At 33.8% G+C, this 12,118-nt stretch overlaps 1 protein-coding gene across 7 annotated transcripts in view; it reads left to right on the plus strand.

Annotated features, from left to right (window-relative positions):
• Positions 1-12,118, plus strand: part of LOC126703145 (uncharacterized) — a 213,850-nt gene that overhangs the window by 133,042 nt on the left and 68,690 nt on the right. For 3 of the 7 annotated variants that reach the window (XM_050402067.1, XM_050402066.1, XM_050402064.1), the window contains 11 exons: positions 2,481-2,617; positions 3,127-3,328; positions 3,522-3,790; positions 4,288-4,402; positions 4,596-4,815; positions 5,041-5,192; positions 5,315-5,481; positions 7,300-7,572; positions 7,666-7,694; positions 8,149-8,354; positions 8,969-10,527. In XM_050402067.1, the coding sequence (XP_050258024.1) occupies positions 2,481-2,617; positions 3,127-3,328; positions 3,522-3,790; positions 4,288-4,402; positions 4,596-4,815; positions 5,041-5,192; positions 5,315-5,481; positions 7,300-7,572; positions 7,666-7,694; positions 8,149-8,354; positions 8,969-10,236 (3,038 nt within the window). In that variant the 3' untranslated portion in view covers positions 10,237-10,527. Of the gene's footprint in view, positions 1-1,213; positions 1,449-1,946; positions 2,095-2,480; positions 2,618-3,126; positions 3,329-3,521; positions 3,791-4,287; positions 4,403-4,595; positions 4,816-5,040; positions 5,193-5,314; positions 5,482-7,299; positions 7,573-7,665; positions 7,695-8,148; positions 8,355-8,968; positions 10,528-12,118 lie in introns of those variants that run through there. The other 4 variants (XM_050402065.1, XM_050402068.1, XM_050402071.1 and 1 more) reach the window with 4 other exon arrangements.

Below are 12,118 nucleotides of genomic sequence, written 5' to 3' on the forward strand. Positions count from 1 at the left end.
CATTATATACTCAACAACTGTACAGTACATGTGCAGTGCTAAGTCCTGTCATTTTATCAAGTATCGAGCTTTGTGCAGTGTGCATTGTCACTGTGCAGTCGCATCAGTGCTGTGGAGTGTGAACAAATAGTAAGTGTAAGAGCAAACGGAGAGAATTGTCCTTATCCTATCAATCAAGTATATTAAAAAGAATAGAGGAATAATCAAGTATATAATAATTTTACAACAAATTCTAAGTGATAGATTGTTATTGTTAGGTTAAAAAAGTAATTTTAATATTAAATTTAAATTTGAATCAATAATAATTAACCACTCATGATTTGTTGAGGCTTGTGATATAAAATATATTTTACACAAATACCCTCCCGCTTATCAATCATTTTATTCTTAGCCAGATAACTTTTGCCTCTTCTCACGTTCAATGCTCAACAAAAATGAGTGTAAATTTCTTCACGTAGTAAGTTTCTGACCACGTTGAAAGTTTGCCCAGTGCAAAAACGTGGTCAACAAAATCTAAATTCTATGAGGACGTTTGGATTCAACTTAATCCTACGTCTATGTTTTGCAACACATTTTCAGTTTTTTTTTTTTTTTTTTTTCTGCACATGAATAGTGATTTTACTGTTTAGGAGACAATTTTTACTGTTCACGCACTGTTCCATAACTGTTTACGTACTGTTCATCACTGTAGCAGCACTGTTCATACATTAAAAAATATTAAAAATGGGTCCCACGATACTATTTACATATTTAAAAATTATTTTGTTACAGTGTTTTCAGTTTTCAACATCAGCAATAATAAGTTCAATCCAAACGGACCCCATATTACTTAATGAGGGCGTTTGGATTCAACTTAATCCTACGTCTACGTTTTGCAACATGTTTTCAGTCCTTTTTTTTTTTTTTGCGCATGAACAGTGATTTTACTGTTCAGGAGACAATTTTTACTGTTCACGCACGGTTCCGTCACTGTTCACATACTGTTCATCACTGTAGCAGTACTATTCATACATTAAAAAATATTAAAAATGGGTCCAACGATACTATTTAAATATTTAAAAATTATTTTGTTACAGTATTTTCAGTTTTCAGTTTCAGCAACAATAAGTTCAATCCAAACGGACCCAATGTCCTGCTCTCACTGTTCAAATTTGTTTTCACGAGTCCCACAAATGTGTTTCTTTTGGTTATAAATTGTTGGCCTTTACATGTCTCAAACTTCAATTATGCCTTACTCCGAAATGGGCTTGCTCAAGCTTCCATTGCTGGTTTTACTTTGCTCGGTTTTTTCTCTTTTGAGTTTCGTAGCACTCTGTGATGCCTCAGAGCTCACTGTGAAGTTCTTTAAGACTCCCCATGCATTCTCAAATCTCAACTCAACCACGTTCGTCTTTGAAGTTCTTGTGGGCGGGAGTGGCGCTTGCACCAATTGTAATATCACTTGCAAGGTACGTTAATCTCTAGCAATAATTTGAGCTAGTTTTACTTGGCTTTTGTTTTGGGTACTCTGCTCTCTCTTTTTCTCCCTTATGAGTTTATATGTTTCATGGATCTTAAGTTAATGCAATGGAGTTGGTTTATCTAAAAAAGTAATTAGCTTCCGTTCTATAAGGATGTAATGAGCTTGAATTTTCTTTTAGAGTTTAGACTAATCAAGAAAACAATTTGGAATTCAGTTTATTCATATGTACATATTTTTGTATTTTTCTTTAGTTGATAAGATTATTATAATGAATGATTACTCATATTCATCCTGGTGCCAAGCTAAATTATTGGAATTTTTTTTTTTTTTGCTTTGTGTATGTGTTTTGCTTTCCAACTCAATGGTAAGTGGGAAGTGAAGAAGCTGCATCATGGTTTGATTTATTGGGAAAACTTTGGTTTTTCTCTTGATGTTCATTTGGCTTGTTCCACAAAATAATAGGTTAATAAACTTGTTGGTGCAGTTGGATGATGGCTTTGGCCGCATTAATGCTTCTCAATGTGAAAATGGGACGGTTTTGTGTGAAGGCTTGCAGGATGGAAATCATAAATTTGAGATTTGCCCCAACGGGACTCAAGGAGTTGGCTGCAGTAGCTATAACTGGACTGTTGGTTAAGAACCTTCCTTTTATTCTTTTTCTAATTGCTACCATATTTTTTTCAATTACCACTCAACTTCAAATAAGACCTTCTTGCTTGAACGTCTTCAACAGTTATGTCTATGAAGAAATGTTTCCCATCCCATGCGCTTATATTGTGTTCTTCTTTAGTACCCAATTTCTAATTTAACAAAACCCATCTACTCAATTTTAAATTTTGCATGAACTGCATGTATTTTACCTTTCTATTTTTATTCTGAAGACTTAAACACGCCCCCACATTGAAGGTTAGTTTGACACTTTAAGATGTAACAATCCAGTCTAGCTTTTCTTGCATTCATGCTGACTTATATTTTGTCTGTACACTTAGCTGATTCATATTATACCTTAACTTTGCAGATACAGTCCCACCAACGGCAAATATCACCGCCTCAACTGATTTCACAAATGCTCTGAATGTTTCTATTAATCTATATTTCAGTGAGCCCTGTACTGGTGGACGAGGTTTTGTATGTTCATCTGCGAATGCTTGCAATGTGAGTAGGTAGCTAACAAACATGTTAAAAAGCCTTTAAATTGATTTTATGTTCTCTCTTTGATTCTTGCATTATTCTAGTGTTTCAGAATTGTGGTTTTTGCCTTTTTGGTTGATTTGTCTCAACCTTGCTATTATTGAAGTATGGCTTTGGTTGATTTGAGAAATAGAAAATGGAGTTCTCTCTATTGTAATGGAGTCCACATACAACAAGCAATAATGGTGGATTATCTCCCTAGTCAAGGATTTATTATCAAATCTTTTAAATAAAAATATTTTATAATAACACTGCTTGAAACACTTATCAATGTATGATATAATCATCTTTTTAAAATTTTTGAATCACTGACAAATGTCTTGAAATTCCTCATATGGAACTGTCCACCATGTTAATTGTGTAGATGTGTAAATTGAATTCCATAATCTAGGTTCTCTGACTAGTTATGCTGTCTAGACTGAATAATAAACCAAATTTTAACATTTTCATCACTTTTGGAAAACTCTTTACAGCTTTTGGTCTACGGTGATGGCAACGTTATACCAACCTTGCTCAAAACTCTACAGCCAAACCTCCAATATTCTGTCCTTGTGAATTTATTATCCACTGCTCAGTATGGGCGAGTGATTTTGGTAATGGATAAGAATTTTTGTACTGACAGTGCAGGGAACAAATTTGAAAGAAACAAGAATTCTAATTTCACTCTGCATTTCGGTGAGTAGTTTTTATTTCAGCAAGAGTTATAAGTGACATGTCCTTTCATATCTATTCTTGTTTTTATCTAATTGATTTTGGCAATTTTATCATATTAAAATGAATAATCTAGACTGTTTATGTAGCTGACCTTGTCTAATTCTGATTGAATTGTCAATGTGTTCTTTACATGCTCTGTTCATTAATTCTACAGATAGACGAAGTATGGTTGTCAACTTAACTACTCATGTTCCCGAAAGGCAACTTGACGTTAATGGTGAAACTAGACTGGTGCGAGCAACTAATAATTGTGTTAAACTAAGGATCTGTTTGACCTTTCTAGTGCCAGTTCTCAACTCATCTGCAGAAATTTTAAAATCTCTTGAACCGAAAATTTTATATTCTCTCCCAATGAGTCGGGGCAAGCTTCTTCCTCTGAATGTCAGTAAAGATGATCCTGGGCATCGCAGATTTGAATTTATGGTCAGATGGTTCTTACTAACTTATTTTATTTTTCAGCAATGAGAATAGAAGTTGGTTCATAGGTTAGGAGCCTGTTTAGTTGTCCTATGAATTTGGAATGGCTCATTTATTTATTTATTTTATAATATGTAATGCACATCATCATCTTGAATGGGGTCACTTGGAATCATTGGAGCCATTAATTGTATTGGGAAAGTTAAATCATTTTCAAAATATTTACATGGTTGCACATCTTGAACTTTCCCCTAATATAAATTGCAAAAGGCTATTGATTGTCACACAGTCATTATTGTACATCATATATACATACTACAAGCTTCATGTTTGAAATGTGGACTTCCTTAAAAAATATGAATATTGCATTTGAAATTGTGGACGTAGTGTGTACAAAGTGTACATTATGTGTGTGTGAGAGAACATTTATAGCTATCTATATCTCTAGGACCTATTTTTCTCATACCTTTTCTTGCTTATTAATTTTCACTCTCTACTTTCAGGTTGCTGGATGTATATCTGGCATGGCTATAGTCACAATAAGAATTGATGAAAACTCTATAATAAACAGACAAGGGATTCCAGTTTCCCAAGCTGATATTATTACTTTCCTATTTGGTACGATTGACAATAGTTTACAAGTGTTACAAGGAGAAAATAAATCATTTGTTTGTGGAAAGCTCAAGGTGTATCAAAAAAAAAAAAAAAAAGGAAAAAAAAAAAAAGAGATTATATGAAATTAGGAAAGCTTTATATTTAAATGTGTATTTGTTGGGTGTTTCCTCCTGATAGATATAATTGTGACCTTCAGATTCTTTGAGGCCTGCTGTAATGTTGATTACACCTTCAGATTCTCTGATGCCTGATATAAGGTTAAGTACACCCCCTTCTCTGGGGCCTGATGTAAATTTGACTACTCTGTACCACGTGAGGACAAGAGAACACAACATCTCTGTGTGGATAAAATTCATGGAACCTGTAGTTGACTTCGACCATTCTAAAATATCAATCACAGGAGGGGAATTAGTGAGGCAAGTCATTTCTGGTTACCTTTGTGTCTATATATATTAACCAGTACATGAACACACACATCACATACACAATGAACCCACACACAATTGAGAAACCATGATGATGACCTTTTTACATACCATTTGGGTTCTTGATGGAAATACCATTTCAATAAGTATGGCATATTTACTCTTGACATCTTTTCATTTTTGTTCCTTTCCAATGATAGTTACTACCATTTTCAGCTTTGAAGGAGAACAAAGTAAAAGAAAATATGCTGTAGTGATAAGAGCATTCCATGACCACGATATTGTATCTGTTAGTGTTCCTGAAAATGTAACTCACGATGTTGCTGGAAACAAAAATCAAGCTTCCATTATTCTACTAGTAAGGCCATGTAAGGGTTCTCACTCTTATCTCTTGTTGTCAGCTCAATTGTAGTCCAACAACTATGCCCTAGATGACACTTTTGAGCTCTTTAATTTTCTTATTTATTTACTGTGCCCATAATATATGCAGATTCTGTGCCCATAATATCTATTGTAATTTCTACGCTTGCTACTGCTTCATTTGTGGCGACATCTATTGCTGCCGGGCTGCTTACGGCTTCAACTGCAAGCCTTTCCTCTATTGGGACATTTTCTCCACCATTTTCTTCTGTTTCTGATCCTGCGAGTAATCTTTTTGTATGATATCTAACTCATTTGAACTGTTATTTCATTAATTGATTATTTATTTATACCATGATTATATGTAGCCTTTTGACAATCAAGAAAAACAATTAGAAATACTGTGGAACAAATTGATCCTTTTTCCTCCTCCTGTAAAAATAATTTCCTTGATATTTTATACATAAAATCAATATATATATATATATATATATATAAAAATAAAAGTAGAGCCCTCATATAAAAAAAACATGAGGTTTTGCGAAGTGGCATATTTTATGCAAATAGAATTGAAATATTCAAATGCCACATCAGAGACAAGAACAAATTAAATATTGACTTTTTGTTTCATTTAGTTCGATGTTGCAAGACTTTTCTAATTAACAAATAAATATTCTTTGTATCATTTGGTTCAATGTTTCAAAACCTTTTGTTCCTCACACATACACACAATACTCTTTGCATTTTAATTCACCATGTTCACCTCTTGCACTTCTACCCCTTTATATATTTACCCATGGCCCTTCAGTACTAGAGCTAGGAATTTAACTCATTTGAACTGTAATTTCATTAATTGATTATTTAGTTATACCATGATTATATGTAGCCTTTTGACAATCAAGAAAAATAATTAGAACTATTGTGGAACAAAGTGACCCTTTTCCTCCTGTAAAAATAATTTTCCTTGATATTTTATACATAAAATCAATCAATATCAATATATATATATATATTTATATAAGAAGAGCCCTCACGTGAGAAAGCATGAGATTTTGCCAAGTGACGCATTCTATGCAAAGAGAATTGAAATATTCAAGTGCCACATCAGAGACAAGAACAAATTAAATATTGACTTTTTGTTTCATTTAGTTCAATGTTTCAAGACTTTTCTAATTAACAAATAAATATTCTTTGTATCTTTTGGTTCAATGTTTCAATACTTTTTGTTCCTCACACATACACACAATACTCTTTGCATTTTAATTCAACATGTTCACCTCTTGCACTTTTATCCCTTTATATATCTACCCATGGCCCTTCATGCCATCCCATGTCAAATACACATAAACCAAAAATGATGTTATTTACCTTTAATCTTTCGACGATACCTACCTTTCTCTAACATTGTTGTCTCATCTAATTCTAACCCATATGAGTTGGTTACAACCAAGGAATGGGGGCTTGCATTTTATATTGAATGACAACGGCAATTACGATTTTGATGTAAAGGTTGAACGTTGTGGATTTGTGGGTTTTGTAAATGATGTGATTAACTGTGAGTGTTTGGGATATATATATTTTTTTTAGAATTAAGGAGAAAGAGAAAGATACATTCTATATCAACTTTTATTTTATAATATTCCTCTAAAGTTTTTTTTTTTTTTTTTTTTTTTTTTTTCTTATTACTTCAATTGAATAATTATAATGGATCTGTGTGTACAATTTATAATTCTTGCTTTCTATGATGAACTCATTTCTAATAAAGCTCTATAACAATTACGCTATAATACATATACAGCATTCTCTAAAACCATCTTACATAAAACATTATAACATTATTCATGCATCGCACGGGTAACTTACTAGTTTAATATATAATTGAGCTCTCTAAATATTTTCATTGTTTTGAGACTTTTGTTATTCTAATATTGGCAATTTGGATGAGAGAGAGAGAGAGAGAGAGAGAGTTTACCAAACCTTATATATGGTTTTTGGTGGGTAGATTAGCGTAACATACTATCATTTAAGTATCCTATAAAAATAACTTATCAAACCTTATGAACTGCATCATTCTTGTAGAACTAACTAGCATTTTTCCTTTTCTCTTTCATACAGAGAATGGCAGGCCATATTCAGGTTTTTGCATTATCTAGATGGTTGGGAGTACCACTACCAGTGGAGTATTATGAATTTTCAAGGGGTATGAAATGGAGCATTCCCTACTTCAGGCTTCCCTGGGAAACTGGGCGCATTCACTCAAGTGCTCCTGCCAACTCACATCCCATCAGGTCTAAAATTCATGATTCAGGAATTTTCTTAGGTGTGCAGCATAAGGCTATTCCCAAACCCAAGTTTTTGAATGCAGATGAATATAAAGAACTCGTTAAGGTCTGAAACTTCTACTTTTTTTGTGATTTTCTTTTGACTTCTTTAATCATACAATGAATAAAATTTGTGATAGAATGCATTGTACACCTGCAGAATAGTGGACCAGACCCTGTTTCGGATGGGTAAGTTATGAGGCCTCTTATTTCTATCTATTACATGCACTTGCATATGGATTTTAGAGACATAGTAAAAAATGGAAATATTCAATTCAGATTTTTTTTTTTTTTTGCTCAAAAAATATTTAATATAAATTAGAAAAACTATGAAAGTGATAAAAGAATATTTTGTCAATTTTAAAAGAACAATTGAATGGAAATTAAATAATTCTACGAATGGACCATTTGTTATGCTAGTTATTTAGATGTAGAATTTTGTGTAGGTTCTATGAAAAATTAAAACTATTCATGCTTTGAATTATTTCAAATTATTGATCAAACCAAAAGGACAAACTTGATACTTAATTCCCTATTATTCATTTCTGTTTAATTCGAGAATTCATCATTTGGATTTTGAAGTGCCATAAACATACTCATTTATTTTTCAGTGTAATATCTTACTAGATTTTGTCTTGTGTAGGTGGGAGGATTTTAGTAGAACCATGTTTTGGTTAGCCATAATTGGTGGCAGTTTAATACTGCTGCATTGTTTACTCCTTGCCATCCTAAAATTCAGGAAGCAAAGGCAGAGGGGTTACGGAGTACTCGCATTCCCAAGATTTGAAATATTCCTTGTTAATCTTGCAGTGCCTAGTATTTGTGAGGCCTCTGCTGCTCTAATTAGAGGTAACTTGAAAGCTTGTTTCCTTCCCCAACATATGAATCCTTAAATATGCATTTATCATGCAAACTTTGAGTTTCAAAAGATAATTATGCTGCTAGCTTTTGTTTTACTAATTGCAAACCCCATATCAGCTTCATTAAACTCATTACTTATATTGAATTCATTAATCAAGGAATTGCCTATTTCTCATTATGATATGCCATAGAATGAGCTATGTTTTTTTTACTTTCTTATCGAGTAATTTTTTCTACACTACTTTCCAAATATGTGATGGAATTGTGGCCATGTTCCTGTCTTGTTCAGATATGTCTCATGGACTTAATAATTATCATATTGGATGGCACCACAACTGGTCTAGAGTCCCATCTCCTCACATATTTAAGAATTGCAATACAGCTAATGTTTCACACTGTTTGGACATTAACTCAAATCACTTCTCCGTGCATGACAACATTCATAGGCATAGTTATCTGACTGCATCATATCAGAGTTATGCAAATGTGTATCTATAACCAAATTCACATTTTCTGCACATTTACATGCTCTTTATCATTGGTTTAATACTAAGAACTACAGAACTACGTGGCTTAATCTTTTCTCACTTTTGTGAATTAAGGAGGAACGACATCAGGGGTTGTAGTTGGCATTTTGATTCTGGTTGCTGTGTCTTTTCTACTATTGGACTTGCTCTGGTTCCTTTCTACCGGTATTACATTTGCAAAGCGAGTTCTATACAAAGAAGATAATCAAGTGATTCAAGTAGGACAGGGAAATCCTAGAATAGCCCAAGTAACTTTGGGTCCTGGTAATGAAGGCCGGTGGACATTGAACAGGAAACAAAACTCTGATTGCCTAACCATGTTAGTGCCTCTATTCGAAGATTTAAGAGGCCCCATTCTCTCTATCATTGCCCCTGATGATGAAGCTGGAGAGGGTTCTGGAGGCACTAACTTGGCTCCACCAAGTTCAGCACAAAGTATGTCCCATTCAACTAGGCCAAGTCGTATTCCCCCGACAAGATCAAGTACCGTAGCAACTCCGGCAGTCCCATTGACATCTAGCACAAGTGCTCATACACATGGTGGTTATCAGATCATTGCTCGTGATGACAAAAATGAAGAGGTTGAGGTTTCTGGGGGTAGTGTTCCTACACATGCAGAAGCATCTTCTATCCAAAATATATTTATGCAACTTAGAATATACTACACATTGATTGAGTCTTTGAGACGTGTTTTGCTAGGGGCTATGGGAGGTGCCTATAAGAATACTTGGTCTTCTACGATTCCCGTTATAATCTTGTTATGCATCACTTCTTTGCAGCTCTTCTTCCTTGTTCTCGAGAAGCCATTTATTAAGAGACGAGTTCAATTGGTTGAGATAATCTCAGTTGCCAATGAAGTATGTTTATTTGCTCTCTTTTTGGTTCTCGTGGACAAGGAATTGTCACCCAAACAAGAGACTATAGTTGGAGTGTCCATGCTTGTACTTTTCCTGATGGGATTTTTACCACAGATTGTGAATGAATTGTATGCTTTGCGCAGACAGATAAAGCACCTAGACACAACTGAAAAGCGTTTTCGAACCGGTTTGAGGATAGCTTCATTTGGAATTCTTCTGTTTTTCATCTCACAGGATTCTTTGGAAAAGATAGATTTTTTTGGGGATAATGAGCCTAATGACATTGGTGGTCAAGGGGGTGAAGAGTCGACTAATGACACTAGTGGCCAAGGGGGTGAAGAGTCAACTAATGACACTGGTGGCCAAAGGGATGAAGATACTAATGCAACTGAAAGGAACAGGAACTCTGGGAGAAGGAACAAGAACCCTAAGAACAAGAATAGGAATAGGAACAGGAACTTAGAAACTACTGTGCCAGAAAAATGATGGTTAAACCAACTAGTAAAGGCTGTTACAAACTGTTTGGGGATTGCCTGAGATAATTTGAAGATGGCAGCCAGCAATGTGACCTATTAGAATTGTTATTTGATTTATTAGGTGTTATCTTAGTTGCTTAATAAGTTGTTATTCGATAAGCATGCGTGTAAGGCTTCTGTAAAAGCCAATGAACATAATATTGGATTATCAGAATGTTTGTGAGAAAAATCAAACTTATATATATGCTTGTTAGGAGGTCCTGGTAACCCCTCAACGCATAACCATAAAATTTCTTTGACATTTACTTTTCATATTTCTCTCTTTTCCTCACCATATCCAGATCCCCATGTGGGGGAAAAAAAAAAAAGGTGGGGGAAAAAAAAAAAAGGTGCAGCTTGCGCCCAAGGTGGTCATAATAGAAGAGAGAGGAGAGAGAATGTTTTAATAATCTATATATCTATATATATCTAAGTTGAAGAGTAGCAATTATTGTTACTACACTCTTGTTGAGCCACTTCATTAGTCTTTTTCATATTTATTTTTTAAATTTAATTTTTTTTACAATATTAACTATATAAATATATTGACTTTACAAATTCATTTTAGGCGGTTTTAGCTTTACAAATTCATTTTAGGCAGTTTTAACTTTACATATTCATTTACTTTAATTTTGATGTTATAACTAAATAATAAATCAATGAAATGTCAAAACAAAAGTGTTGTCTACATATATTCCTCTTAGGCAGTTTTAAATTTAAATATTATTTTGCCCTTTTATCTTCCTTATTTTGGCTCTTCTTATTTTCATCATCTTATTATAAATTTGCCACTCGATCTCTTCCATTCTATGCATATTTTTCCTATACAAAAAAGGCTCTCTCTCTCTCTCTCTCTCAATTTTTTTTTTCACTTTTTGTTGGATTTTTTTTCCTTGCATTTCTACCTTAGATTGATGAATGTTTGTGTTTTTTAGAATTCTACTTTTGATTGCTTATAACTGAAAAATGAAATCAATGAAGAATAAAAAATATTTTAAAAAAATTTTCTATAAAAAATGTATTCACAAAGGTCTTGCTTAATCATTGATGTTAGAAAAGATATAACTTGATAGCTGCCCATAGGAGGATCTCCAACTAGAGGTTTGTACCCTTATTGTCCTATTTTGACTAATTCATATGTGTTTTTTTAATGCAAATACAACACTAAATACTTTTAATGAATGGTGTTTGTTGTTGATCTAATTTGGAAAAAAATTCATATTATAATATGTTCTATTTTGTGTTTGAAAGCTTGGATTTGTGTGAAAACACAAGAGCTTGTTCAAACCCCCAAATAAAAATTATGGCTAGATTGCTTTTACTCTTACTTAATCAAAGTGCGGAACAAGAGTAAATGTGCGCAATGAACAGTTACTACTCTAGTTTATAAACACGAACAACAAACAGTAAAAGTAAAGCATAAGATTAAGGGAAGAGAGATGCAACTACAAGATAACACCAAGACATGTTATCGAAGAGGAAACCAAAGATCTCGGCGAAAAACCTCTCTGCCGCCCTCCAAGCGGTAAATCGATCCACTAGAGAATAAAGTTGGAATACATGAATAACAAAAGACCCTCCAAGCCTAATCTACCCAATGTACTTGAGCCCTCCAAGCTCCTGCTACCAACTGACTTGACGAAGTCTTGTCTTCTCTAGCTCTCCGGATCACGCAATATGCTCGATTGCATCTGCCAAGCCTCACCGGCTTCTTTTGGCAAATCCCCAAAACTTCCCAAGCTCCAAAACACTCTCTACACTCTAAATAGGTGTGGGTTGTGTTTGGGTACAAATCTCCTCTTAAGGTATGACAATGGGAGAGGGAAGGAGAAAAGGCTAGAATGATTTCTCAC

Source organism: Quercus robur, chromosome 10, assembly GCF_932294415.1.
Source record: "Quercus robur chromosome 10, dhQueRobu3.1, whole genome shotgun sequence".
In the NCBI taxonomy this organism is placed as follows: Eukaryota; Viridiplantae; Streptophyta; class Magnoliopsida; order Fagales; family Fagaceae; genus Quercus; species Quercus robur.